The sequence below is a fragment of the Ananas comosus genome, linkage group 14 (genome assembly GCF_001540865.1).
Source record: "Ananas comosus cultivar F153 linkage group 14, ASM154086v1, whole genome shotgun sequence".
NCBI lineage: Eukaryota > Viridiplantae > Streptophyta > Magnoliopsida > Poales > Bromeliaceae > Ananas > Ananas comosus.
In genome coordinates, this window is record NC_033634.1 from 2712242 (window position 1) to 2739919 (window position 27678).

General features: G+C 38.6%; 5 protein-coding genes across 9 annotated transcripts; 3 read left to right on the plus strand and 2 right to left on the minus strand.

Moving 5' to 3' along the window:
- LOC109720258 (protoporphyrinogen oxidase, chloroplastic) lies at window positions 10–4706 on the plus strand. The gene is made up of 9 exons (XM_020247244.1): window positions 10–578; window positions 901–1086; window positions 1197–1281; window positions 1868–2015; window positions 2106–2186; window positions 2670–2841; window positions 3258–3417; window positions 3624–3727; window positions 4195–4706. The coding sequence occupies exons 1-9, from the start codon at window positions 189–191 to the stop codon at window positions 4492–4494; spliced, it is 1626 nt and encodes a 541-aa protein (XP_020102833.1). The 5' UTR covers window positions 10–188; the 3' UTR covers window positions 4495–4706.
- Window positions 7297–9080, minus strand: LOC109720601 (probable transcription factor At5g28040). Its single transcript, XM_020247834.1, has one exon. The coding sequence runs from the start codon at window positions 8933–8935 to the stop codon at window positions 7559–7561; it is 1377 nt and encodes a 458-aa protein (XP_020103423.1). The 5' UTR covers window positions 8936–9080; the 3' UTR covers window positions 7297–7558.
- LOC109719937 lies at window positions 9890–12709 on the plus strand. 4 transcript variants are annotated; one of them, XM_020246792.1, is made up of 7 exons: window positions 9890–9979; window positions 10245–10334; window positions 10435–10518; window positions 10610–10667; window positions 11130–11261; window positions 11749–11916; window positions 12315–12709. In XM_020246792.1, exons 2-7 carry the CDS (start codon window positions 10276–10278, stop codon window positions 12369–12371), a joined length of 558 nt encoding a protein of 185 aa, XP_020102381.1. In that variant the 5' UTR covers window positions 9890–9979; window positions 10245–10275; the 3' UTR covers window positions 12372–12709. The 4 variants fall into 4 exon arrangements, with proteins under 4 accessions (XP_020102381.1, XP_020102380.1, XP_020102379.1 ...); XM_020246791.1 differs by lacking the exon at window positions 9890–9979 and adding an exon at window positions 10007–10151; XM_020246793.1 differs by lacking the exon at window positions 9890–9979 and adding an exon at window positions 10049–10067.
- On the plus strand, window positions 14165–21308 carry LOC109720573 (5'-nucleotidase domain-containing protein 4). 2 transcript variants are annotated; one of them, XM_020247798.1, is made up of 17 exons: window positions 14166–14571; window positions 14999–15096; window positions 15469–15588; window positions 15919–16008; window positions 16130–16245; window positions 16346–16445; window positions 16724–16795; window positions 16866–16913; window positions 16988–17065; window positions 17144–17263; window positions 17377–17482; window positions 18465–18628; window positions 18962–19096; window positions 19800–19930; window positions 20410–20472; window positions 20551–20629; window positions 20947–21308. In XM_020247798.1, the coding sequence occupies exons 1-17, from the start codon at window positions 14277–14279 to the stop codon at window positions 21016–21018; spliced, it is 1887 nt and encodes a 628-aa protein (XP_020103387.1). In that variant the 5' UTR covers window positions 14166–14276; the 3' UTR covers window positions 21019–21308. The 2 variants fall into 2 exon arrangements, with proteins under 2 accessions (XP_020103388.1, XP_020103387.1); XM_020247799.1 differs by lacking the exon at window positions 18962–19096 and having other exon boundaries at window positions 14165–14571.
- Window positions 21651–25050, minus strand: LOC109719909 (50S ribosomal protein L3-2, chloroplastic). The gene is made up of 5 exons (XM_020246752.1): window positions 24569–25050; window positions 23966–24175; window positions 23272–23376; window positions 22270–22383; window positions 21651–22141 (listed from the first exon to the last, which is right to left on the minus strand). The coding sequence occupies exons 1-5, from the start codon at window positions 24902–24904 to the stop codon at window positions 21968–21970; spliced, it is 939 nt and encodes a 312-aa protein (XP_020102341.1). The 5' UTR covers window positions 24905–25050; the 3' UTR covers window positions 21651–21967.

Here is a 27678-nt window from a genome sequence, read left to right on the forward strand (position 1 = left end):
TTAGCATAATTACACATTTCCCTCGAAGAATCGTTGTGGGGGGAAGAGAGAGAGAGAGAGAGAGAGAGAGACAGCGAGCGCGCGTTTCTCTGACAAATCTAATCTCCAACGAGCGACGTCGAGCGACTGAGGCGAAACCCCCACCCCGACGTTTCCGATCACCACCACTCTCCTCCTCCGAAACCCTAATGGCTTCGGTGGCGGCGGCGGCGGCGATCTCCACCCTCCCCTTCCTACCGGTGAAGGCCCGCGGCGCCGGCGATATCCTGCGACGGGGCCGCCCCCGGCGTGTTCGGTGCGCGATCGCCAGCGACACCGCCGTCTCCTCCCGGGACGGCGGCGGAGACGAGGCGGCGCCGCCGCGGTGGGTGGCGGCGGAGTGCGTGGTGGTGGGCGGCGGCGTGAGCGGGCTCTGCACCGCGCAGGCGCTGGCGACGCGGCACGGGGTCGGGGGGCTGCTGGTGACGGAGGCGCGGGCGAGGGCCGGGGGGAACATCACCACCGTCGAGAGGGACGGGTACCTGTGGGAGGAGGGGCCGAACAGTTTCCAACCCTCCGATCCCGTCCTCACCATGGCGGTACACGACGATCCCTCTCATTTACAATTTTTTTTTTAGGGTTTCCTACGACTAGGATTTGATTTGCTTGTAATTGAAGCTTTTTCTGTAGCGAGAATGGTAGTGTGCGACTTTACTTTTGGATTTTGTCTTTTCCGATTTTCTTGGGTAAAATTTAGGTACAAGTTTTCACTCTTACATGCATAATTTGATTATAGCATCCAACATTAACCATATATTTAAAGTAGTTCTCTATGAGTGTTTCAGTGTTGTAATCACTCTTTAATCCAGTTAAATTTACTATATCTGTTTTTTGTTTCTTTTTTTATCTATTTTGTTTCAGGTAGATAGCGGTCTGAAGGAGGACCTTGTATTTGGCGATCCAAATGCTCCGCGCTTTGTTTTGTGGAATGGGAAATTGCGGCCGGTTCCTTCGAAGCCAAACGATTTGCCATTCTTTGACTTGATGAGCTTTCCTGGTAAATTGAGGGCTGGATTTGGCGCTATCGGCATTCGTCCTCCTCCGCCAGTTTGTCCTCTTGATTCGTTCCATGCTTCTTTTAGTTCTTTATTTGCTGTAGTGAATAAAAATAATTGCATTAATTGTTCTGATGTTATAGCATTTGCCAAATATTTTAGGGTCACGAAGAGTCGGTAGAAGAGTTTGTGCGCCGCAATCTTGGAGATGAGGTTTTTGAACGCCTGATCGAGCCATTCTGCTCAGGTTGGTTTTAGTATTTAATCTTTTTGTGTTTTTGCTATATTCCCATAACCAAATGAAGAACATGATAACTTTGTACCTAAAACACCTCACCTTCGTAAGTTTCTTGCATATATATTCTATGTTCGGGTTAGGTGATCTTTAGTGACTAAAGTTGAGTATTAAGTTTGCTGAGAAGTCGACTTACATGGCATATTAATATATATTTGTAATGCTATTCTTTGTGGTTCAACTGTATACATGACAACAGAACTTATTGTATTGAATCTATTGATTATGTGGAAACGGATAGTGGCATTTAGTTATTATGACATTTTAACATTAATTGGAATTTTGCAATGCATAAATAGACGTAATAATGTACACTTTCATAGAACCTTTTCTGTGGCTACCTTTCTAGATTAATACTTAGTTCATGATGATTTTGACAACTATATTATAACTTCAATTCAACTCAAATGGCATGAAACAAGATATTCTTTCCAATCATACATGTTATTTGGTGTTGATAGATTGCTCAAAGTTGCTTTTCAAATTGTAGAACGACTTTATAGGCTTTTAATGTGATGGAGAGCTGCTTTGAACATAGGTGTATATGCTGGTGATCCTGCGAAGCTAAGTATGAAAGCGGCTTTTGGAAAGGTTTGGAAGCTAGAGCAGAATGGTGGTAGCATTATTGGTGGAACTATAAAGGCAATTCAAGAGAGGAGTAAAACTCCCAAACCACCAAGAGATCCGTAAGAGATCAATATGCAAGTGGTTGAATTTTGTGATTGCTCTGCTCACTCAGTCACTGAACATTCAATTTTATTGTTGGATGCATACAGGCGTTTGCCAAAACCAAAGGGGCAGACAGTGGCATCATTTAGGAAAGGACTTGCTATGCTTCCTAATGCAATTTCCTCTAGGTAACTTTGCTACCCTTCTCAGCTTAAACACCCACTTATGAGAATCTTAGACAAAAGTAATTACTCATCGCATGTTACTCTATATTGGGTTACATAACTACACACTTGCTTTTGTAGACTGATGGATATTTTTAGGTAGTCTGTGTAATCATCCTTACATCTAAGAAAATTTTGTTCATTGCATCCTAGCCTCCTAGGTATCCTTGTACAGTTATGCTAGTGCCTTAAAGCATTGATCTTTCCCATTTTATCCCCCAATTAAAAGTTGATGCTATTATGTGTTACCAATTGCCAACCAATTTTTCCCTTCTCTTTTTTCATTCAAGTTTGTTGTAACGAACAAACTAGTAAGTGACTGTTATGTGAAGGTCAGCTCATGCATCTTTTTTTAAGAAAACATTAAGGTATCTTCATAACACAACATTTCATTCTTCAGTGTCAGTTTTACGATTGTTGCTCAATTCCATCACATTCATCTTTCAGGCTGGGTGACAAAGTCAAACTGTTGTGGAAACTCACAAGCATTAAAAAGTCAGAGAACCAGGGTTATTCGCTATTGTATGATACACCAGAAGGATCAGTCTCAGTGCAGACCAGAAGTGTCATCATGACCATTCCATCATACATTGCTAGTGGCATCTTACGACCCCTTTCTGTATGTAACATATCCTTGTTTTAACATACGCCCTAGAGTAATTGAAACTTGTAAAACAATGTGACAACTTTGCATTAGACATTTTATGCTTCTAGCAGCAGCGAAACATTTGTCAAAAAATTTAAAATCATTATGAGCTTTCAGAGCCAAGTGCTTCTGTATAGCGAGATGAGTTCCTCTATCTACCTTTTATCATAACTTACATGTAGCCAGCAAGATGAATTTTCGCATCCTTATCGTGTATGATTGTTACCAGAAGCTATACTGTTGAAGCAACTTTTATGAAGGTTGAAAACACATTTAACACACTGCATTACCTCTTTAACTTTATTGGACTGGCTTACTTTTCTATTATGGCATGTCTAGAAGCTTCATTCTTATATTGTTAAAACTTATCTATTTGTGGTTGGTTCAAGAATGATGCGGCGGATGCACTGTCAAAATTCTATTACCCACCAGTTGCTGCGGTAACTGTTTCATATGCGAAGGGAGCAATCAGAGAAGAATGCTTGATAGATGGCGAGCTTAAGGGGTTCGGGCAGTTACATCCGCGTAGTCAAGGAATTGAGACACTAGGTATTATGCACTTTTTGTTTTCCCAACAACTCTTCTTGCATCTGCTTGATTCATGCATTTCTCTTTCCCTTCACAAATGTTTGTCAGTTTTTCCATAATCCATGTTATCCATTCAATAATATTTCTTCATCATGCTTATGTAAATTTTCTTACTTTTCTGTATCTATTGTAGCTATCTGAACTATCCTGATTCTCCAATCTCACAGGAACAATATATAGCTCATCGCTGTTTCCTAATCGTGCTCCTCCTGGGAGGGTGCTGCTTCTCAACTACATTGGAGGTGCTACGAACACAGGAATCATATCCAAGGTAATCTTCCGTACCTTTTGTTCATATAATTTCACTCTTGGGTTTTCGAGGTGTGGAATTCACTAATAAAGTTCAAACTACTTTAGTTCGGGCATACTTTTAACATGCGTGGAAGCTTTCATAGGCTCGATCTTTTTGTTCCCAATGCGGCATATGGTGGTGCGAATTTTGGTCTTTCTTTAGTAAACAGTGCTCTTTCATTCCAGCCATCTTTGATCCTTTTATTCATTCAGTTCTTCCCGGTATTAGTCTAGGTTAATGAGCAAAACATATACGATTGTCCCTAAACTTGGACTTCGCAACTTGGCTAAGTCTTGCAAAAGAAGAATTGAGTTGTATACTCGCACTAAAAGATGTTTAACTCGGTATTGTTAGTAAAACTTGATTCAAATCACCTTGTCCTTTGGGTTCAATTCCACTGATTGCCATGTTTTTCTGATGATCCTAACCCTACATTTTTGGTGCAGAGTGAGGATGAACTAGTGGAATCCGTCAATCGTGACCTGAGGAAAATGCTAATAAACCCAAACGCCGAGGACCCCTTAGTTCATGGTGTGAGAGTTTGGCCGCAAGCGATACCTCAGTTTTTGGTGGGCCATCTTGACCATCTCGAAGCTGCACGGTCTGCGCTCGCCAAAGGCGGTTTCGACGGTCTGTTTTTGGGAGGCAACTACGTTGCAGGCGTGGCACTGGGCCGATGCGTGGAGGGCGCATACGAGAGCGCTGCTGCGGTCTCCGAGTTCTTGGCAAAGTACGCTTACAAGTAGAGGAGGAGAAGCAGCAATGGAGAACACTTTATATTTTGTAGCTTAGGTGAGGCCGGTAGCACCTGAGGCAAATTCATGTGCATTCTTTGTCCCTCTTACTTGGTTTCCATTTACAACTCTCTTTCTAATTGTGCAATTCTTTCTTGCATGATAAGATGCTTCTTAGAGTGTAATAAGTACCATTTTGTGTGTAGGGCTCTATTTCTGTTTCACTTTTCTCTAGTTTTATGGTTTTTCCTTTTTTTCCCTTTCTTTTTTTTTGTTTTCGGGCCCTGAAAGGGTGCCGATGGCCTACAATCGAGTTTCCAAACTTTGGAGGTTTGTACCCCAGTTGAGCCCAGGATCACACACAATTTAGGCCTGACCTTCTTGCGGCGCGCCCTGCCCCACGTGCGGCCCCGCCATGCACCTGCAGCTGCTCTCAAAAGCAGCAGCGACGACAACGCTTGGCATTGCAACTGCTTATGCTTTTAAGAACAGCCGCTGCTCGTAAAATGTAGGATAAACAGAAAAGATTCGTAGCTTCTAGTGCAACAAGGGATTCTACTGTGGTGCTAGTCCAAAAAAGCACTACAACACCCTACAAGCAAGAAATTGGGATCACACGCCTTAGACATTACAAATAGGGGGCTTAATCCAAATCTCATTAACGAGTTTGGTGCTTGCTTATATTAGCCTTATCATAATTACAGTAAGTAACCCGTGTCATAATGGAGAGACCCTGGACAGAAATCCGAAACATAAACGATTTTGCTTATATTTTCAACATCCAACCCGCAGGAAAATAACTCATTAATTAAGCTCCAAATTAAACAAGAGGAGAAATACCATACATGAAATCCAGGAAAAAAGAAGATACAACTAAATACATCAGCATTTCGACATCTTCCAAAGCATAGAAACCATCGGATGCATCCGAAAGGATTTGCAATCGCATCCACACAATAACATGGTGAACATCAAGATGGGTATATACCCAACTTTTAAAACAATTTGAGGGGCTAAAACTTTTATGAGGTTCAGCACAAAATTGACTTGGAAAAGCCCGAATAACTGGATCAAAAATATTCTGCAATAAGTGGATTCTTAAACAGGCGAACTTCTCAACCTTAGAAGGATTGGAGCAAATAGGAGCATCAAAAGATACTAAAAAAATGGAGGAAAATCAACAGAAACAAATCTTCAAAAAAAATAAAATTGACTCGAGACTTATTTATGACACGAATACAAATGTAACTCTTCAAATTCAAATTGACTCCAATAACTTGACCAAGACACAATTAGACTCAAACTGAGCTCAATCTGGACTTGATTCTAACATAGCCTGACCAAAAATTAAGCCAATAATCGCTTATAAATGCAAAAAAAAAAAAAAAAAAAAAAAACTTCAAGCACACATTTTAGCATCCTAAGGATGTGTCCATTGTTTTTTGACAAGCTGATAAAAGATCAAGCATAAAGAATAAAGACATTTGGTTTGATGCTGTTTTTTGAACTCTAGAGTTTCATGGGTTAACAAGGACTGACCTGAGCACCTGGTAATGGTTCGACCAATTAGATCAGCCGGTTCAAACCAAATTTAAAACATACAACAAGTTCATCAAAGGGACTCACCTAACAAGATTTTCACAGATTCTCCTTCCATCCAATTTGGGATATCTACAACAGTATAACTAAAACTGGCGAATAAATCTTGACGCCTCTCTAGCCACAGGCATGCTTGACATTTCATCATCAGATTTAGCCATGGCAAACAGAAACCAGTATAAACTAGACGTAGTCATAACATAATTAACTATCCATTATTGCTCTGCCTCTTGAGAAAACAGCAGAACGACCATCCCACATATAAGTATAAAACCTGGTTTTCTCTGAGTATCGCCGTTATTGATCAAGTTGCAAGGTAGTCAGAACTATCAAAAAGGACAAGCAATTAGCACTCCATCTAAGTCCTAATGGCCTGCTTTAATCATCAACCAACTCATTTGGAGTCGCAAAGGAAATTATTGCAAACTCAAATTAACAGCTGGCATACTCTGGCTAAAACCTGCCACTGTGAAAAGCAGAAGATAGGAGTTGATGTGTTACAGATATCTATTCTTACATAAAGACCTAATGAAGGTTAATGGGTTTTAAAAATTTCATTAACTAGCAACCAATAATAAAAAAAAAAAAGGAATACATAGACCAGCTAATGCGAAGTTGTTGTCCCTTGGTTACCATGGGTCAGATCTTATCTGATTTTGTGTTCACATTGATCGACAACACATACAAGATCAATAACTTGATTCCAATCCATGCAAAAGCTAATGATATCATTTGTTTCACAGAAGTCAAATGCAGAAAACAGTTTGTGTAATATATCTCTATAGAAAGGATTTTCCACTGTCTAGTCGCCAGAATAAGAAAAGAAAAGGAAGCCTATCCATACAAGAAAATACATTAAAAAACAGAAGAAGAAAAAAAAAAGGAAGACTACAAGAAAAGAAAAGAAAAGAAAAGAGGAAAGTAAGCCTTCATGTTAGGACTTAAGTGGGAAAGAAAGTTCACTTCAAAAATCCATACAAAACAAAAAAAAAAAAAAACACTAAATCCAAACTCCAGCCAACTCATTGACACAAGTAAACACTAACTGAATCAATAATTGGACCAGATTCCCACCGTAATCAAATTGACGATATTTAGATACTACGAACACAATCTGAGACTCAAGGCTTAAATTTAATCTAATCTAATCTAATATAGCATTGCTCTACATCAATAGGATGCCGAAACAGTTGAGAACGAAAGCACAAAGGAAAGTAGAAGGAAAGAAGGAAAATGCCGCTTACCCTTTTTGCTGTCCACTATTACTCCAGTTATTCTAACCAATCAAGTACAAAGACCAAAAAGTAGCTACACTACATCGAAAGTAAATTATTAGAAGGTAAAAGAAAGAAGCTTTAATCTAAAGTCCACACCTTCTAAGACGAAGAAGTTCATTCCGACTAACAGGACAAGAATTATAAGTTAAGAAGTAGATTCTAGCACTTAAAAATACAAGCTTTCTTACAAGCACCTGTAATCAGGACACGCCGGGCTTCTTGAGCTCTTCCAGCGTCAATTTGATCTGCTCCTGCACGAGCTCGATCCGTTTCAAGTAAACCTCCAGCTCCAGAACCTGCTGCTTCCTCCACTTCTCGTCGACCGGTGGTGTTCCCGAAGAATTACTACCCAAATTGCCGCCAATGTTCAGAGACGGTGGGCTAACACCGAGGAGACCTAAGAGGCCTCCCCCGCCGAGGAGACCCGAACTAAGCTGCGGCCCTCCTCCGATTGCCGAGTTGATCAGCTCCTTAAACAGCGGCGAAAGGCAACTCTTTACCGTCTCTTCGATGATACCGGGGACCGTTGCCGGTTGCACCGAAGGTGTTTGAGGCGGAGGGATCGAATTTTCCACCGTGACCATCACCGGAACTGCGGTTCCGGCTCCGGTATCTGCTGCTACAGCAGCAGATTCTTCTGTTGTTCTCCTCCTTAATCGCCGTCTCGTTCTCAACACCCTTCTGTCGGAGCTCAAGGGGCCGTCGGCGACTACGATCGCGTGGTTGGGGTCGGCGTCGTTGGTGGGCGGATTGAGATCTTCGTTCTCGTCGTCGTCGCTGTCGCGGGATCTCTTGATCCCGGGCCGCCAGATGTTGCGCGCGATCTCGAAGATGGCCTGCTCGTGCGCGGACTTGAAGGCGAAGTCCTTCCCCATCGTGCTGATCCGGTTGACGCAGTTCCGGTACTTCTTCTTGAGGCGGCGGAGCTTCTCGATCAGCTGGTTCTTGGTGAACTCGAACTGGAGCTGCTTCTTCATCTCCTCGTAGAAGGGCCCGGTGTCGTACTGGTGCGAGGCGAACGTCGTGCCGCGCCGCGACGTGAAGTCGAGGAAGCCGCGGAGGATGATGATCTCGTCCTCGTCGGTCCACAGCCGCTGGAACAGCCGCCGCGACTCGTCGAAGGCGGAGCCGGGAGGCCGCCGCTCCTCCGAGGCGGAGGACACCACCAGCGCGCGGCCGGGGTCCGCCGCAGCCGTCGGGGTCGCGCCGCCGGAGACGGAGACTGCGACGGGGGCTGACGCGGCCGCGGGGATCGCCCCGTTCTGCGGGTGGGCGGAGGAGGGGGTGAGATCGGAGGAGGAAGGATCGCTGGAGCTAGAGTTAGGATTAGCGGCCGCGGAGGAGGTAGGGTTAGGGTTAGGGTTAGGGTTCGGCGGGCGATCGGAGGAGGAGGGTATGGCGGAGCCGGAGAGTCGCTCCGCCGTCGGCGCCGCCGCAGTCGCCGGCGGCGCCACCGCCAAGGGTTCGGCGTCGGCGTCGGCGTCGGCGTCGTCGTCCTCCTCCTCGGTGTCGTCGCCCTCGGTCTCCTCGTCGTCGTCGTCCTCGAACACCGCGCGCTCCTCCTCCGCAGATGGCATCCTAGCTTGGCTACTGCTGCTGCTGCTGCTGCTTCTTCTTCTTTCTTCTTCTTCTTCGATCGATCGATCGAGATGGGATTTGGAATTGGGGAGGTGGTTTGAGTTTAGGGGTCGGGTTTGGGGAGGGATTGGGCTTAAATTAGGGTTAGGGTTTGGTCGCGATGGCGTGCGCGGGGTGGGCTCGCCCCCTGGTTGGGACCGCGCGATCGCGGGTGGGGGGGGTCTCATTAACGGGTTGATCCTATCCGACCCGGTTTCTGTAAACGGGCCGGGTTTGAGTCGAGTGGATTTGACCCGAACCAAACATTTGCAAGGAATTTCACCTTTCTTAGGTTTTACTACCTGATTATATTGAAAGAAAAAATTTATTATATTGTTTGGTTACGCATGATTACAAATACATATAAAATATTTTATTAAATATTTATACAGTTAAAATTGTTTTAAAAAAATTTTAGAAAACTTAAACAAAATCTATTTTTTGGAAAGAAAAATAATATGCTACTTGTTTTGTTCATTTTTTGTGGCTCGCATTAAAGAATCAGTAAAAACAAACAAATATTGTTAAAAGGGATAAGTGCGAGAGGCGACACCTGGATCCAGACCTACCCAAATCGGATCCGACCCGTCAACAAGTAAAAATGAAAAACAGTGTGGAATCAGAGTGAGCCATGTTAATCCGAGGTTACGATCCGATGCTGGGTCCCACAAATTTTCTGGTCCACGCATCACAAATGCGAACAACCGCTTAGATTTCGCCTTTGTGCTTTTTCGTTTCGTTTGAGTCTCTCCCCGCACGTTCGCAAAAGTAAAGGGGAGCGTGGATCGATGACATGGCTAATTATCCACCGTTCGATCGCGCCGCCGTTTAGCAGAATGAACGGCCAGGATCGTCGCAGAATTCCCAACTACGACGTGGTTCCACGTGCCCCTCTAAGAGGCGTCGCAGTCGCACGTGACAAATTTTCTTTCTTATTATAATATTTCTAAAAAATATCTTTTTTTAATTGATGAAAAAACTAAAGTCCAGGTACCAATTTGGAGGAGAGGCATAGAACAGGGACTACATATATATTTTACCCCTCATGGCCTCATTATAGAGACGCGAAACCTCCTCTTCCTTATCGTACTGGTCCAAATCGTTCCCTTTCCTCCGCGTTTTTTGATTTTTGGATTCGAACGCACCCATCAACTGTTCGATGAAATGCCAAAAAGAGCAAGACTCAAATCTCCAACGCATTTAGTGCTATCGCATTACTTCTTCTAACTTGTTCAATTTAATTTCCGTTGTTTCTTGTTTTGGGATTAGGGTTTTGGTGTTTTCGAATCTTTGAACGACCATGACCCGGAAAAAGAAATCTGCGAAGACTCTAGAGGCTTCGAGAGCATCTCTAGAAAAGTATGATATTTTTGTTTTTTTTTTTGTTCTTAGTTTGTCTTCCTATATATGTTGTTCTTTATTTTTTGTTTTTTTAATTCCGTGGTCCGTTTATTTGCAGGAAAATTTCTACAGTAAGTGGCATCGATAGTTCCGATTGCTATGGAGGAGATCGACTTGATGATCTTCTGCTGAAACTTATGAGGTACTTATTAATCACTGGCTCTGTTTTGTTGCATATTTAGATTTTATTACTAGCGCAATTCATCAATTTAGTTGAAATTTTTTTGTATTAGGAGTATTGAATCTGCAAAAGCTTCAAAAGGAGAATTACCCGAAAAAATTTGGATTAAGGTATTGCAATTTTTATTTCTATTACGACAGAGCAATTTCTGGTCGCAATTTGATTTTTCGGTCTTCGTTCTCATCTACTGTTAGAGAAAAATTGGATATTTTCATCTGTGCACCGCACAAATCCCCACCGCTCATTGAATTGCAACCTTTTATCCGCTTAGAACTGGACGGTTGGATTACAAGTACGAGATGGATACAGGGCCGACGGATTCTTGGTGCACGGATGTACAAATCCGACAAATCAGCCAATGATTTGACTAAAGTGAAGCACTTTCAAAGTTAGAGGTGTCGAATGTCTAACTTAAAAGTGTGAGGATCAAACTGAAACCCAACTAAAATGCTTAGGCATGCTGGGTGCAATTTTTTGGAAAGATGAAATTTCTCGTGCTTTAGCAACTTTGTGAACATGAGTTTGCTACATTCGTACTTCGCTAATAATTAGATAAATATCCTTGCTTGCAGCAACAATTCGCAGTTGGCGTCAACGATGTAACGCGTGTTCTTGAGAGAATGCCTCATTGTGATTCAGCTACTCGTTGTAATGAGGAGCCCGTCAAAACTGCCCTTCGAAGAGCTCCTTTGGTTCCACTGCAGGTAAATTTATATTTGGTTCAACTGCAGGTAAATTTTTATTTTCATATCTTACGCGTGCTGCATTTCGGGTAGCTGCACATATGAGCAAGTTACTTTTTCTTCAAATTTAGGCCACAGTATTTTCCCTACAATGGATATTAAAAAGAATAATCATCTTTGGTATCACCACTAAATGCATCAACTTCTCTAAATTGACGCTTCAGCATCATTAAATGAACAGTTTTTTTCTTTTTTTTCTCATTAGTGTATGTAACGACAATTCGTTTGGATGCATCAACTAGTTGCAAACTTATTACTTCTCTATCAATTAACTAACTGCTGAAGTAGATTGTACCAAATGTCACTACCCTGATGACTTCTTGAAGTGTTAGTTCTCAGTAATGACTCGTTCTTCCTCTATCATTCAAGCTACTGATAACATAAGATGCCTGTGAAGAGAAAGTAACTCTCTTTTTTTTTTCATGTGTGTATATATTGCGTTTAACAGGCGGTGATTTTAGTTGGTGATTGTAACCCAAAATGGCTAACAAAGCATATTCCGAGCATGGCAATGTCCAGAAAGGTCCCTGTGATTTTTGTCAAGGATAACAAAAGGGGTTCTCTCAGGTTAGGGGAATTGGTGAAGCTCAAAACAGCACTAGCCGTGGGAATAAAGGTGGCTCCCTTACCTTTCAATCTCTGTCCTCACTAATCACACATTGCATCATAAAACTAGTTACAGATATGGTATTATGGTACCGGAAGTTTGATTTACGTTTCAATTTTGCGCTTGGAGTTTCAAATTGTGTATTGATCAAGACCCTGAAGTTTGACCACTGATTTCAGTTTCAACTTTCAAATTCCGGTTTTTCTTTTCGTTTAAGTTTGGTCTCGATTCCGATATCATCCCTAAAGCTTGACTTTCAGTAGAATGAATGAGGGTCTTGGTTGGTAGTGAACCAAACTTCAGGAACTAAATTGTAAATTGAAGTGCGGCGAACTTCCAAGGACTAAATTTGTAACCCTTCATCCTATTATTAAGTTCATTTTCTGCTTCTTCTTTCTCCTGTGCAGGCCAGAGGTACTGTAATCAACAAGGCTATAGATGAAGTTCTCAGTTGTGGCATTTGATTATCGACAATTCTCTCGAACGAATTAATCGTTCTCACTATTGCAGCTTTTTTTGACTGCTCATAAACTTAAAAAGAAACACGACGAGTGCTCTGAGAATTATCTTTGTATCAGCAACTTAGAAGTGTTGAGGAGTATGCACATGAAATGAAAAGAAAGAGAAAAGTGATCTGAGACCTAATCTTTTTTCTCTCTTAACTGGTTTAGTGTTCACTTTTTGAAATTATATGACTCGATTGTTCATGATTCTTTCGAGATATGGATTGTGGGTACAGTCAAAGTGCTTGTGTTTTGGCTCTTTTGGAGATTATAGTGGTAAACATGCCTTTTCTTGGTGACTGTAGTGTGTGTATGTGTGTGTATATATATATATATATATATATATATATATAGTTGTTACAGGAAACAACTTAAATTTTTTATTGCTTTATTTCATAACTTTGGTTTAAAACTCAGTGGTGAAGCAGTTTGATTGCCGACTTTGTCTTGAACTCGGTAGCAAAACTAATTGTTTTGCCGTTTTAGCCAAGTGGGTGTTGCGACAGCGCTCTCTCTCTGCCGTGTTTAGCGTTAGCTCGTGGCGTTAGAAATCGGTGGCGAAACAGCTCGTAACGCCGACTCTCCGTATTGTTTCCTCCCTTTTATACCAGGGTTGTTTTACGCTGCATCTCATCCGTCCATCAGAATCGATTATGCATACATCAAAATATATATATATATATAAAGAATCTACTTTTTTATGAGAAAACTATTTTGTCGTGTTATTGTAAATTGACTATATCACTTATTTTAAAAAATTAATACTTTTAATTGGATTGGTAGTAATATAAACCAAAATTTTTGCTATACACCAATGAATTGCTAGTTTGGAGATAAGCTCCACGGAATTTTTTTCTTTTTAACAGATTCAAACTAAAGTTTCATTTTTTTTTATTATAATCCCTGTAGGGCCTAACCACAAAAAGATAAAAAAAAAATTTCCCAAGAACAGTATACATTAAACTCGAAGCCAAACGATCTATCCGTAAAAGGTTGTTTATTTCTTCTAACAAATTTTTAGGTTGAAAATGACTTCAAATAAAGTTCAAATAAATTATTTTTATTACATTATTTGATAGAAAGTAAATAATTTTAGAACTAAATTATTCTATTTTTCGTATTTATTTCATTTAAAGTTCTCATGTGGTCACAATAGAGCCCAAAAAGATGAAAACTAATAACTATCTATCTTTTTCTCTTATTAGTCAATTAACCAAATAGCTGAAGTTAGTATTTATGGTCAAAAATTATGTCTCTTCTCTCCACTTTTAGTATTAAATTATATATATAAAACGCACAAGAACCTCTCCATAAATTTTACCCCTTTTTTTCATACGTCTCTCTATCCATAGGACAGAGAGTGGTTTTGAAAGTGCTGGGCTGCAAAACTATTTTATTATAAAAATAGTTGTTCGAAATTTTTATTTATAAAAATAAGTCTATAAAATGATAAATTATTCACCTCTTTTAACTAATTTATACATTTTTTACGTCTAAACTTAAAAAATATATAGTATTAAACACTAAAAATAAATTTTTAATACTTTACAAAAATTGGTGAATAATTTATCATATTAGAAAGTAACAATCCATTCAATCTAATTTTATAAATATATTTTTTTAGAGGACAATTTAAATAATTATAATGTTTTTTAAATACATTAATAAAAAAAATTTCGGACCAAGACGTGTACGAAACTATATCCATCGCCGCGCCCTCACGAGCCGTTCTATATATATATCTCCTCCGCCCCCAAACCCTTTCCCCCCATTTCCCTCTCCCTCTCTCTCTCTCTCTCTCTCTCTCTCTCTATCTACACCTCACTTCCTCCTCCCCTACTACCCTACCCTTCCGCGACCTCTCCCATGGCGGATTCGATCGAGCTCCTGTTCAATTCCTTGCCGGCGAGGCCTCAATCTCTAGCACGGACGCGGAGCCATGTATGGAACCCTCTATTTAAGCCCCCTGGTGTTGTGAGGTTACCGGAACCGCGGTTGGGGAAGCGCGGGGCCGCGCTGTGCTGCGGAGCCCTCGATTCGAAGAAGGCGGCGGAGGGGGACGTGTTCTCGGTGACCTCGTCGAGCAAATCGGTTGTGGATTATCTCGGCGAGAGCACTAAAGGGGATTTGAATGTGAAGGAGGAGCATTTGGAAGCTTTTGGTGAGAACGGAACAGTAAAATTTGTTTCTTTCCTTCTGTTTTGAGAGAGAGAGAGAGAGGAATTGAGGTGAAGCTTTACTGATTTCTCATATTTGGACTGTTAAAAATCTGACTTTTGATTGATTTCATTGTTTCTGAAATGCTTCTCATTCCTTGGTGATAATGAAATAACAGCTTAAACTACTACAAAATGGTGTTTAGTCCACTATCACAAGCCCAACACGATTTTGAAGTATATGTGAGGAATTTAAATGGGATTAGTAGCGGATCGAACTCAGGATAGCTTGTGTTGGTACTGTGTGAAACAACCATGTTTTTCTAAAATCTTAAACTACTAGAGAATTGTGTTTTAATCATTTTAATGTTTAAGAAAAGCATCAATTCAAATCCTTTCATTCATAAGCAATTTTTTTTCTTTGTCTTGCAGGTGTGGATGGTCAGGCGACTTTAGACGGCCCTATAGAAGAGATAGCATGGAAAGAAGCTCAAGAAGCAGATACTTTGCTTAACAAGTTGGGGATTGCGGTATATTCTTACTTTATTCCCCCTCTCTTTGGGGGCATGGAAAAACTGTAACTTTACATATAGACTGCGGTACTTCCCTTGTGTATGTTTTGTACCATCTTATGTGCTAAAAATGTCAAATATATCATGAAAAATATTAGTACAAAATCTTCATGGCAATCTTATTCTATAACTTGTATCATCATTAGTTGTTACTTTAAGAGTTCATTAAATATCTATCTTCTTTAAACAGCATTATTTACATGTAAAGTAGTTGAAGCTTTTAAAATTACAAACATTTTAATTATTCTTTGTTCTGGCAGTTTAGTGAGATGCAATTAGTTTGAGAGTTGAGCTATAGTTTCTTATTTTTATATATGGTACGAAATGCAGGATCCATTGTCAGTAAGACATTCTCCTCACGGAATATTCTGTAGCAGGACTCTAAATCTCCGATCTATCAGTGCCATTGGATACGATATGGACTACACATTGGTTCACTATAATGTTATGGTAATTAGCCACTGACTCATCATTTTCTTTTAATTTCTATAATAGTCCACGTGAAATTGGTGTTGATGTTTCAAATGAGCAGATACATTATTTTTTTTGATGGATCGCTGAAAGAACTGCAATAGACATTAAGCTGCTGGTAAAGCAAATTTGGTTGAAGCAACTTAATAGATCAAATCAAGTATTAATTAGCCTTAATTGCCAAAAAACGACCTAGTTTCTGATATCCTGGAACAATTGACAATATTGTTATCTATAACATTAGTGCCTCAAATATTAGTGCTATGGTATTTTCAGTAAATGGTGAAAGCTTTATTAGCATCTCTACAGGCTTGGGAAGGGCGTGCATATGATTATGGAATGGCCAACCTTAAGGGAATGGGTTTTCCTGTAGACGACCTCAAGTTCGATCCTGATTTGGTAATCTTTTTAGATGGGCTTACCATTTGTAGCTTTTTTAAACTCTTTACTACAGTTAAGAATGTTGTTTGTTTTTTTTGTTTTTTGTTCCCTAATAGTTCCTCCAATTGCTATTGCGAAGGTTATTAGAGGCCTCATAATGGACAAGGAGAAGGGGAACTTGGTTAAGGCTGATCGATTTGGCTATATTAAGAGGGCCATGCACGGTACCAAAATGCTTTCAACTCGTGAAGTAAGGTATGCCTTTCTTCTTTTGGTACTGCAGAACAAAATATATCTTCTAGACAACCCTAAAGGGAATTTTTGTTTTAATTCATTTATACTTTATGGGTGAAAGTGAGATATACGGGAGAGAACTGGTTGATCTGCGGAAGGAAAGTCGATGGGAGTTCCTTAATACCCTTTTCTCTGTTTCAGAAGCTGTGATGTACATGCAGGTCACTTGCTCTTGAATAAGCTAGTCTCTTCTTCTGATAATAGCCTTTTTTGCTGTATGAGTACTTAATGAATAGTCTAACATCCTGTTGTAATTTAAATTTTTCATGACTTCAATATTTGTTTGTAACACACTGGCACCCTATGATCTACCTGTACATCCTAGAAAATTCTAATCATGTTTAAACTAAATTGACTTCCGACTCTGCTTTTTTGCTGGCTTTGAGGAGTTCATCTTTCAAATTACAGTTAAAGATGAAGCCATTGAATTTTCTTGCAGATGGTTGACAAGTTGGACCAAGGAGTAGTGCCAGTGGAACTTGGGCCACTTGATTATAAGGGGCTTTTCAAGGCAATGTGACAGCTTGTCTGCATATGTTGTACTTCTGTTATGTCATCATTAATGATACTTTTTCTTTCAGGCTGTTTCGAAAGCCCTTTTTAGAGCACATGTTGAAGGTCAACTTAAGGTAATTCTTTGTCACCAATTATGATCTCTGACCATTTCATGTGTGAAAGATTCTTTTAGCTCATGTACATGTAGAGCGAGATAATGGCTGAACCAGAAAGATTTGTTGAGCCCGATCCAGAACTCCCTCTAGCTCTTCTAGATCAAAAGGAGGTTAACATATAAAACCTATTTCTATCTTCTTATGTTCAATGTTTGTTTTTTTTGTGTGTTAATTTGGTACTCTCACAGGCCGGCAAACGCTTACTTCTTATTACAAACTCAGACTACCATTATACAAATAAAATGATGCATCATGCGTTCAATCGGTTTCTTCCTAATGATATGGGATGGAGAGATCTGTTTGACATGGTGATTTTATGCTTCTTTATTTTGTTTCTTAAATTTGAATCTCGAGCCGCTTATCTAATTCAGTTAGTATTGATGTTGAAATTATATCAGATGTTTGTATATGTCTTTTGCAGGTTATAGTTTCTGCAAGGAAACCAGAATTTTTCCAAATGTCACATCCTTTGTATGAGATTGTAACAAGCGATGGATTAATGCGCCCCTGTTTTAAAGCACGCTCAGGTCACTTGTTCTTTCTACTCCAAATAGTGTTGTCTCCCAATAAATATTGATGCAAGATTTCCTGTTGATTTATGCTTCATTGCCACTATCCATAGCAGTCTTTGAGGCTCGCTTACAGAGTAATATGTCTGGGCTCAATTATTCACGCCTGTAACAACTTCCACTACAGTTGATATGTGTGGCTGGCAGTTGTTGTACAATTAATCTTACATGAGAATTTATGATCATTCATTTTAGCAGATTTTGACTTTAATTCTGAAACTTTATTTCTCCGCTTAAAGTTACAACCAATTCTGAATGAAATGAACAAAGGCAGAGTTTGCATCATTCTAGGAGAGATTTTTCACCTTCGGAATTTGGTTGTAATTTGATTTCAGCTATTTGTTATGAAAAGTTGGCACATTGTAATTCTAAACATTTGATAAAGATTGTTTTAGGTTCCTTGTGACCTATGAGAAGATAGATTCCCCTTAAGCAACATCTACATACACAAATGTTTTTTGAAAAATATAGGTTTGTAATCCATGATGAAAGATAGAGAGTCAAAAGTTAGTCTGTCTTGAATAGAGGAAGTTTAGCAGGTTACTGCTGATTCCAACCCACCTGCCTGGTGGCTTTTCAGAGATTAGGGTGTTTCCTGATGCCCTTACATTGCTAAATGTATAAATGAACTTATTGCTGCTAGATCGTGGTTGAGATTCATAATTTGTCAAATTCTATGTAATTTATAGCCTTAATATGTTAAAGAACTTCAACCTTCTACAGTCAAAATAAATTTGAGCATCTTTGCATTCTGGGTTACTACTCATATAGCACGAAGGTGACAAAGCAAAGTATCTTGCTTGTACTCTTGGTAATCAGAAGTTGAAATTTAAGAAATAATGTCCTTGTAAATGTTCTTTTGAACTATAATGGCTTTTGTCAATGCTGCTTTCTGGTAGTAAGCTTTTCTGTTCTTTTCTTTCTTTTTTATTTTATGTAGGTGGCTTGTACTCCGGCGGAAGTGCACAGATGGTAGAGAAATGTCTAGATATTCATGGCGATGAAATATTATATGTTGGTGACCATATTTTCACAGATGTCAGCCAATCCAAAGTTCATTTGCGATGGCGGACAGCTTTAATTTGTCGAGAATTAGAAGATGAGGTAAGTGGAAAGGTAATTGTGGTGTGCAATTATCTTCAATATGTCCTGTAATTCACAATTTCATTTATAGAGCTTGAATTGATGGAAGAGAACTTTTCGGTTTTGATCATACTAACAACACAAAGTGACTGTGTATCTTACATCTGGTCTGCAACTTCTTTAGTATTGTATATTGATTAGTGTATTGATGCTTTTAACCAAAATTCTCCACTAAGAAAAATGAGCATAGGTTGAAAAAACTGGAGCACCATGAACTTAGTGATTTTCGATATGCCTCTAACTTGGCTTTCTTCTTCTTCTTCTTCTTCTTCTTCCTCTGTTTTTTTTTCGCAGTTTAATGCACTAATCAGAAGCCACAGTCACAAATCAGCACTTGTACAGTTTATACAACAAAAAGAAATTGTAGGAGACCTCTTTAATCAGCTACGTCTTGCTTTACAACGAAGGACACATAGTCGCCCGGCTCAGGTAACTATGCTTCCTAGAAATCATACAACCAACACTTGAGCTATACAGTATTTTGAAATAGGTATTGAACTACAGTAGTTTCGTTTTTTATTTTTTCTGTAGAGTTTGTCAGAATAAATTTTCTATTAAAAAAAGTTATAATTATATTGTCAAGTATCTGAAGATTCTGTTTTGAAAAGTGACAAATGTTGTTTAAATTCTGGCTAAGAGTTTTATATTGAAGTCAGACGTAATTAAATGTCAGGTACTGAAAGGAAAAAGAAAACAAAAAATAAAACTCGGTACTCAGGATGCACTAAAGTTTGGGTAGTGTGTGTACATTCTTACTTTGGAGTGTCTAAATGCCTTTTGTTATTCCAATTTTGCCAACTCTGTGCAGAAAATATCTGCATAGTCTTTTTATGTGTACTACATATTCTTCCTACTTCTCAATGTACTTGAAATTTGCTTTCAAGCGGTAATAACAGCACAGAACATAAAACTATACACTCGTGATATAGCCCAACAACTCCTTTTTGTCACCAAGTGCTAATTGTCTTGCATTGTATAATTCATATTGCACTAACATAGATCATCTTATTGCTTTTCTGGTTTGCCTTCAACAATAGACATTGATAAAGCCTGTAACTTGAGTTGATTTAGAATTCTTACCTTATTAATGAGATGATACTAGTGCTGATAGCATTAACACTGCCTCCTTCAGACTCTGGCTGCGACTAACATGGATGATCAGGAATTAACTGAAAGCATGCAAAAGCTGCTGATCGTCATGCAAAGATTAGATCAGAAAATCGCGCCAATGTTAGAAGCAGATGGGGAGTTGTTCAATAAAAGGTATACAAACTTTATAATGGCTGTCCTGTTTAAGCAAATTGACAGTTCTAAACAATGATTCTTCCTTTTATTTTCTTCCTCTCATCCACAGTGGTTTAAACTTTAAAGAGCATCTTGGGAAGTTTACATATGATTCCATTGGTTCAGTCCTGGATATGCTCTTATTATTTGTAATTTAAAATTTTACACCTCTTACTTGAACTTAGCTCATGTTCAAAAGATCGACAAATTTCAAGTTATTGTCATTTTTTTAATCACAAGGCACTCAATTCAAAATCATTATAATAAAGTTTTTTTTTAAAAAAAATATGGTTGAGGTTCTCACCTCCGATTGTGCTATAGTTTTGGTAATTGTCTTATCGCAATCGATGATTAGTCTCATGTTTCAAGAATGGTTTTTAATTTACTTGGCATCTTGTTTTTTGCTTTCTCGATGCAAAATAGTGAAGATATCAACTGACCTATGCTGTTCGTTTTAGATGGGGTTACCTGTCGCGTGCCGGCCTGTGGGATAAGAGCCATCTTATGAGACAAATTGAAAAGTGCGTACTCATGCTTTTCTGGGAGTCATTTACCAATCTGAGTATATTCTTCACATGCTTGGCCTTTTGTTCTTGCAGGTATGCCGACATATACACATCCAGAGTTTCCAATTTCTTACACTATACACCATTCATGTACTTCCGCTCACAGGAACAGGTGAGAGCTTTCATTCCAGTTGCAAAAAAAAACCTCATGTTTTTCATTAAAATATGATCTTGAGTGCTACAAGCTTGCTAATTAACCCACCCATCACCCGAGTCTTCACACTAAGCATTTTATTGCCGAGGTTAGTTTATCCTATAGCTGATTCGCGGAGTTTTTGACTTACTGAAGTATCGCCAGGTTTTGGTTTTAGCTATAACAGTATATTTCTACTTTGATACACCCTTTGCATATTTACTTGTTCTTTAAACTTTCCTTTTTGATTTTCCATTTCTCATTCGATTCTCTCTCTCTCTCTCTCTCTTCTGCAGACGTTAGCACACGATGCGCACTCGTACTCTTCAAGAGAGATTAATGGAGTTGCTGTCGGCGATGTGCGCTGACCTATTTTTCGAGTTTGTCGGCTGACGACAATGATAATATAGAAATGAAAATGTTTACACAGCTCGAGTTTGTATTCAATTAAAATGTTGGCACTTAAGCGCTTTATTTGGGGGAATAAGTACCAGGTTCTAGTGTTGTTCCTTTATGATGCATCAACTGTAAATATGCTGACTACGCTCATCTAATCTAACTTTTTACGGAGAGGCGGTCAACATGTTCCTGATACCTCAATAGAGAATATGCAATAATTGAAAATACATTATATTTACATATATTAAAATTTACATGATATATGAGTCATTAATTCAGTTTTGGGTCAGTTAGTGGATTGATTTCATCACTACCAGCTTATACTACCACGAAAATTTTTCTGATTGGCGCTTGAACTTTTATTGTGTTTTCACTTTTCAATTCAAATTACTTTTTCCCAATTAAATTAGAAGTTTGTTATTAACAGCTCGTTTCAGCAACTTACTCACTCATAGCATTGCACCTCTACAAATTTAATTCTATAACTAAAAAAAAATTAATATTGAAAAACTGGGATCATTGGAAAAACAAAGCTACACCACCCAACCGTACAAACGTGCAATAAAAAGGAGAACTTGAGCACATGAGTGCGCATTTGGAAATTGTTCAAAACTGTCAGACGATTTCAAGTCACACCAAACTGTTAGAATTTGTTTAGCGTCTATCAGAGGTTTCAACTTTTACAAAATTTATTTCGAATTTGTTCGTTTGGTTACAATAAAACAGCTGGGCACTCGAATTCTCGCTGTTTCAGCGCATGAAAAACATAAGAGAGACATAATAAATGCACCCAAAATCTAACCTATTGTGAACAACTAGCATAAGATCTTAATGCGAAATAATGGCTCGCTAAAAAATTTTGACATTCAACAACAAACATAACGCGGATTTTCTTTTTGGATTTTCCCTAATGTTGGCTCAATCAGCTGCCATGAATGGGTCAACTTCACCGAGATCCGCAATAAGGGGTTCGAGCTCATCTGTGTCCTCGCCTTCCGGTATAAAATGGGTTGGAAATGGTAGCGAAGAGATTTCCGGCTTCTTGTATACAGCATCTTTTATGTAAACAAAGCTTCCTTCGGCACCTGGAACCTAAACCCAGAAAATTTTTTAAAAAAATTAAAAAAAAGAAGATTCAGATGATAGTCAATCATCACAATGTTTTATGCTTCATTAGAACTCCGCAGAAAAAAAAAAAAAAAAAAAACAGGAATCAGTACCTGTCCTTTGACCCACATGAAATTTCTGGCGGGCTCTATTTTATAGATCCATACGTTTTTGACTGTTCGTTGCTTTCCACCCATTCGGCCGGGCATTTTCTTGCCCTTGAAAACCTATTTGAGCACGGAGGAAAGCAATGAGTTTCATTTTCTATCTTGTACAATCTAGCTTTCCTGGTGTTACAACTTGAAGATTCAGGAATTGCGCGCACAAAAAACAAATAGCATCTTACAAAGAATAGAAGAATACTCCTCGAGGTTAAAAGTAAAGCATTCAAGGGATTAACAAATGACAATACGCTAGAAGAAAAGGAGATTACAGATACGATCATAAATTGCCAAGTTTAGATATACATTGAAGGAATCAATAATATTCAACTTCAATTTTCTTTACATCCTCTATCACCAAATTAGTCTGGGTTTTGATTCTTCTCTGATTGTTATGAAGTCATTAGAGCTTTCAATCTTTGCTTCACAGTGAAAAAAAAAAAGAGAGGAGAAATCTAGTTGGGATCAAATTTAAAACTTAAACAGCCCCCGCAATCCAGAGTAATCGCCAGAGGCAGTTCTAAATGTAGTTGTTAAAATATCACAATATAGAACTGGGAGAAATGTTAACTTGAGCAACTTGAAGAAAAAGGTTGACCATAGAAAACTTCAAAAGGCCAATAATGGCCTTCCAGAATATGGTCAATCTTATGCCTATTCTAATAAACATCATAGAAAGTATCTTTCATGCATCACATGCCAATGAAAATTCAAATGAACAATCTCATTCATTAAACCAGACAGTCCGCACTAGACAATTATCATCTGAAAAGGAAAAAAAGAAAAGAAACAGGAAAACAACAAACAGATTTCCCGCACAATTAATACTACCGCCTGCAGGTGAAACCTTTATAGAACATTATGTTGGCGTTCAAAAAGGTATTGAACAATTCAGGGAATAGATAAACCAAATGACAAGAAGGATTAAGGAACACATAGAGAGGCATGAAATACCTTTCCAGGAGCATCTCTTTGACCAGTAGATCCGATGCTCCGATGGGATAATGACGCACCATGTGATGCAGGCATTCCAGAAAATCCCCACCTTTTCATCCCACCCTATTAAAATGGAATTAACCAAGGTTCAACAAATGGATACTAAGAGAATCGTTTATGAACAGAAAAAGAACTAAAAACACGGTATAATGGCCTGGACTGGCAGGTAAAGATTGCCACATTCAGTAAAATAGGAGAGACAACTTGTGTTAGGAATTGTTAGAAGATGTAAGGGAAGTCATGAAATATAAATTTGTATATTTAATGCTTCTTTTTGCACCAAAACACTTGGATGAGGAGAGGGATCTAGCTGGTTCTTGTATAATCCAGCTAACAGAATAACAAGGTAATAAAACTTTAAGGCAATGTAATGTCTAATAAGCAGAACACCATCTGTTCTTGGTAAGTGAGTCCAACCGACATGAAAAGTTAAATTATTGAATACTTGAGAATAACGACTTCTGCTGGAAATTATTTGAATTTGTAAAGTAATAAAGTAAAATGCAATTTACGCATCCAACTTTATGAACTATTGTGATGAGCAGAATAACAAGGTTTTAAGTTACAGATAATATCCGACCTTGGAGACTTCGCATGCTGAAACAAACATATAAATTATCAAACAAATCGAGGATTGGTAAGCGGTGAGTACCTGAAACCCTTTGCCTCTTGAGATGCCTGTGACATCAACATACTGCCCAGGAACAAAATGGCGAACCGTAATGGGCGTACCAACGGGAAGAAGCGCGTCCTCTGTAACTGGAAACTCCCTCAGCTTCCTCTTCAGGGGAACCCCTTGGGCCCTAAAATGGCCCACCTCCGGCTTACTCAGATGCTTCTCCTTCTTCTGCCCCGCCCCAACCTAACTACCACCAAACAATCCATCGCTCAATACTTAACCAAGCAAAGCAACATAAAAATGTAAACTGTCGGTAAAAACGTATACGTCTCACCTGAACTGTAGTGCATTTTGAAATGGGTACCTGAACTTCAAAATTTTGATTTTAAAGCCTAACATTACAAAATGTTCCCTCTAAATATATCTAAATTCGAACTCGATTAAATTTTCACCTTTTTTTCGACAAAATATTCTATACACTAACAACATTACATTGTGAACTTCTTTCTCAGCAATAAAAGGATGGGTTGGGAAAGCGAAAGTTGACCAATTCATTTCAAAATGCACTATAGTTCATGTAAGCTCTGTAAGCAGAGATATAACCAAAGATTGATATTGAGAGGCGCGAGATCGTACCTGGAGGGCGAAGATGCCCTCCTTCTCGACGGTTTTGACCTGGGAGACGACGTTGTCGTCGACCCAGAGGACGGTGATCGGAACCCTAGCGCCCCACTTGTCCCAGAGCGCCGTCATGCCGCACTTCACGGCGATCGCCCCCGTGCGCCGCGATTCGGGGCCCATCACCCCGGGCTTCGCCTCGATGATGCGTCCCCCGCCGCCGCCGCGGAGCTCGCCCTCGTCGACGAGGACCTCGGCGGAGAAGCTCCGGTAGGGGAAGAGGGAAGGGATGCTAGGGCTGGGACCGGCGGCGCGGAGAAGGCGGGTGAGGAGGCCTCTAGAGGAGAGCGCCATGGCGGCGGCGGCGGCGGAGACGGTAGAGGAGGCGAGGGGACGATCACGGGGAGGAAAAGGGGAGGTCGGGGAAGGTGAAGAGAGAGAAGGGCATGGCGATGAGAGAGAGAGGAGGGTTTAAGCGAGTAGAGAGAGAGAGAGAGAGAGAGAGAGGGTGGGGACGTTGGGTTGCGCGACGGCGAGGTGTAGGGTTTTGGATCTGATACTTTTCTTTTTTTTACTTTTATATTATTATTATTATTACTATTATTATTATTATAGCATTATTATTGGTTTATTTTTTATTTTTTATTTTTTTCTCCTTGTTGTCCATCCATATAAAAATTATTAAATAGGTTAAGAGAGATTTTTTTTATCTCACACTCTCTCTCTCTCTCTCTCTCTCTCTCTGTTAGGTCTTCTATTTCCTTAATTTTAGATTGAAATTGTCTCCAAAAAAATATTTGTTTCAATGAACAAAAAAAAAAAATCTCTCTTAACCTATTTTTTGTTTTTAACTTTTTTTTTTCATCCAAATAGAGTATTAAATGGCCAGAGAAATTGTACTTTCTTTCGATGCTTGTAATTTTCATACTTTTGTTACTTCAATTTCTCTTTAAATATTAATTCTTATGTCAGAAAAACACTAGCATTGTATATAAGATAAAAATATTTTTCCTTTCATCCGTATTGCAAAGAAAAACTATATATTTTTGTTATAAAGATTAACCATTTTTCACCCTTACTTCAAGTAGGATAAAAAGAATATTTTTATAAAAATAGATTTTGGATTTCCATTAAATATCATTATTATTAGTGGTTTTGGTTATGGGAAAACTTCAAAAACCCCCTATGTGGTTTCACACTTTTCATTTTAGTACCCTGTGGTTTAAAGTGTATCGAGTTAGTACCCTGCGGTTTCTCACTTTATCACTTTAGTACCCTGTGGTTTAAAGTGTATCAAGTTAGTACCCTGTGGTTTTGCACTTTATTACTTTAGTACCCTATGGTTTCACACTTTATCACTTTAGTACCCTATAGTTTAAAAAATCACAGGGTACTAATTTGATACAAAATCAAAACCACAGGGTACTAAAGTGATAAAGTGCAAAACCACAGGGTACTAACTTGATACATTTTAAACCACAGGGTACTAAAGTGATAAAGTGAGAAACCACAAGGTACTAACTTGATACATTTTAAACCACAGGGTACTAAAGTGAAAAAAATTGAAACCACAAGGGGGGTTTTTGAAGTTTTCCCTTTGGTTATTGATCAAATTCTCTAACTTTTTCTTTTTTTAGTGATTTAGTGAGTCAACAACAAAATCCCAGGAAAAAAAAAATGGCAAGGATGATGCCAATTTTAAATTTAGAAGAATGGGGAGAAGAAGCCCAGGATCCAGAAGAGGCCCAATCCAATCCAATTGGGATGGAGAGAAGGGGCCCAAATCAAGGCCCAAAAGTGACTTATTGGGTCAAGGCCCAAAAGTGATGTTGAAGATCAACCTTGGGCCATATGCTGTGTTTGTTTACATTTTCGATCCAATAAAGTCGTTTATACTTTCTCGGTAAAAACGTATATAACTTATTTGAACTATGAAATATTTTGAGTTGGCTACAACAACTTTCAAAATTTTGACTTTCAAATATAAGTCAATTAACAGTATTATTTATCTTTACATGTTTAGTTAGTATATTTCATGTACTTTTTATAACTATAAGTTTATTGAAGTTGGCAATTGGTTTAAATTTTAAAGTAAAATCACTGTTTGATTGGCTCAAGTCAAACAAATTGATAGGCTAAGTAGTAAAATTAAAATTTTAAAATATTGGATAGTCGATTCAAAATGATCTATAGCTCAGATAAGTTTTATATATTTTTAGATATTTTCTTTGACCTGCAGTTATTCTCTTTTTTTTCCAATCAATATTTTATAAAATTACTTAAATCTAAGTTTAACTAATTTTTTATTAAGTTTTTAAAGTACAAGACAAGATTCAGACATTTAGATTCTCATAAGTAAATTTTGGTGAGATACTGATTTGTTTTTCTTTGTATCCACTCTACACACACCTATTTTTTCTGTCAGTAACAGCATGTTTTTTCTGTTTTGTTTTTGTCCAAAATGGTGAACTTATGTACGAAATTCAGTTAGCACCACTATAAATTTCATATCTACATATTATGAAAAAAGAAAAAAAAAATTCAAAAACTGAACATTACTTGTTTGTATCTGTTAGGATTTGGTTAGATTTATAGTTAAATCCTATTTGGATAAGAATTAATATTTAATCTGTTTGAGATAAATTAATATTTAAATATTAATTAGAAGATAAACCTAACTAGATTAGAATTAATATTTAAATCTATTAGAAATTGATTAAAATAGATTTAGATATTAATTAAAGTATAAATCCTAAATATATTAGAATTGGGGTGCATTTTAAGTTGAGCATTATAAATAGGCATTGTGGCTCTCTTTTTTGAGAGGAGTATAACCATTGGGGTGTCGTACCAGAGAGAGAAAAAGAGAGAGAGAGAGTTATTTTAGTGCACCTTGTGCACGGGTGCACGTGGAAAGGTCTTCTTTGTGAATTTTATAGAAACGACAGAATGGTAGAAGAGATTCAGAAAGAGGGCTCGGGTTGTAGCTACTCTGTGTAGAAGAGGAGTCAGGTGTAATCTTCTTTTATTTAATGAATCTTATTTTACCTGTATATTTTTCTCTTTTATGATTGTATCAGATTTTGCTGAGAAGACGGGTTTATGGTAAAAACCCGATTCGACGCTTC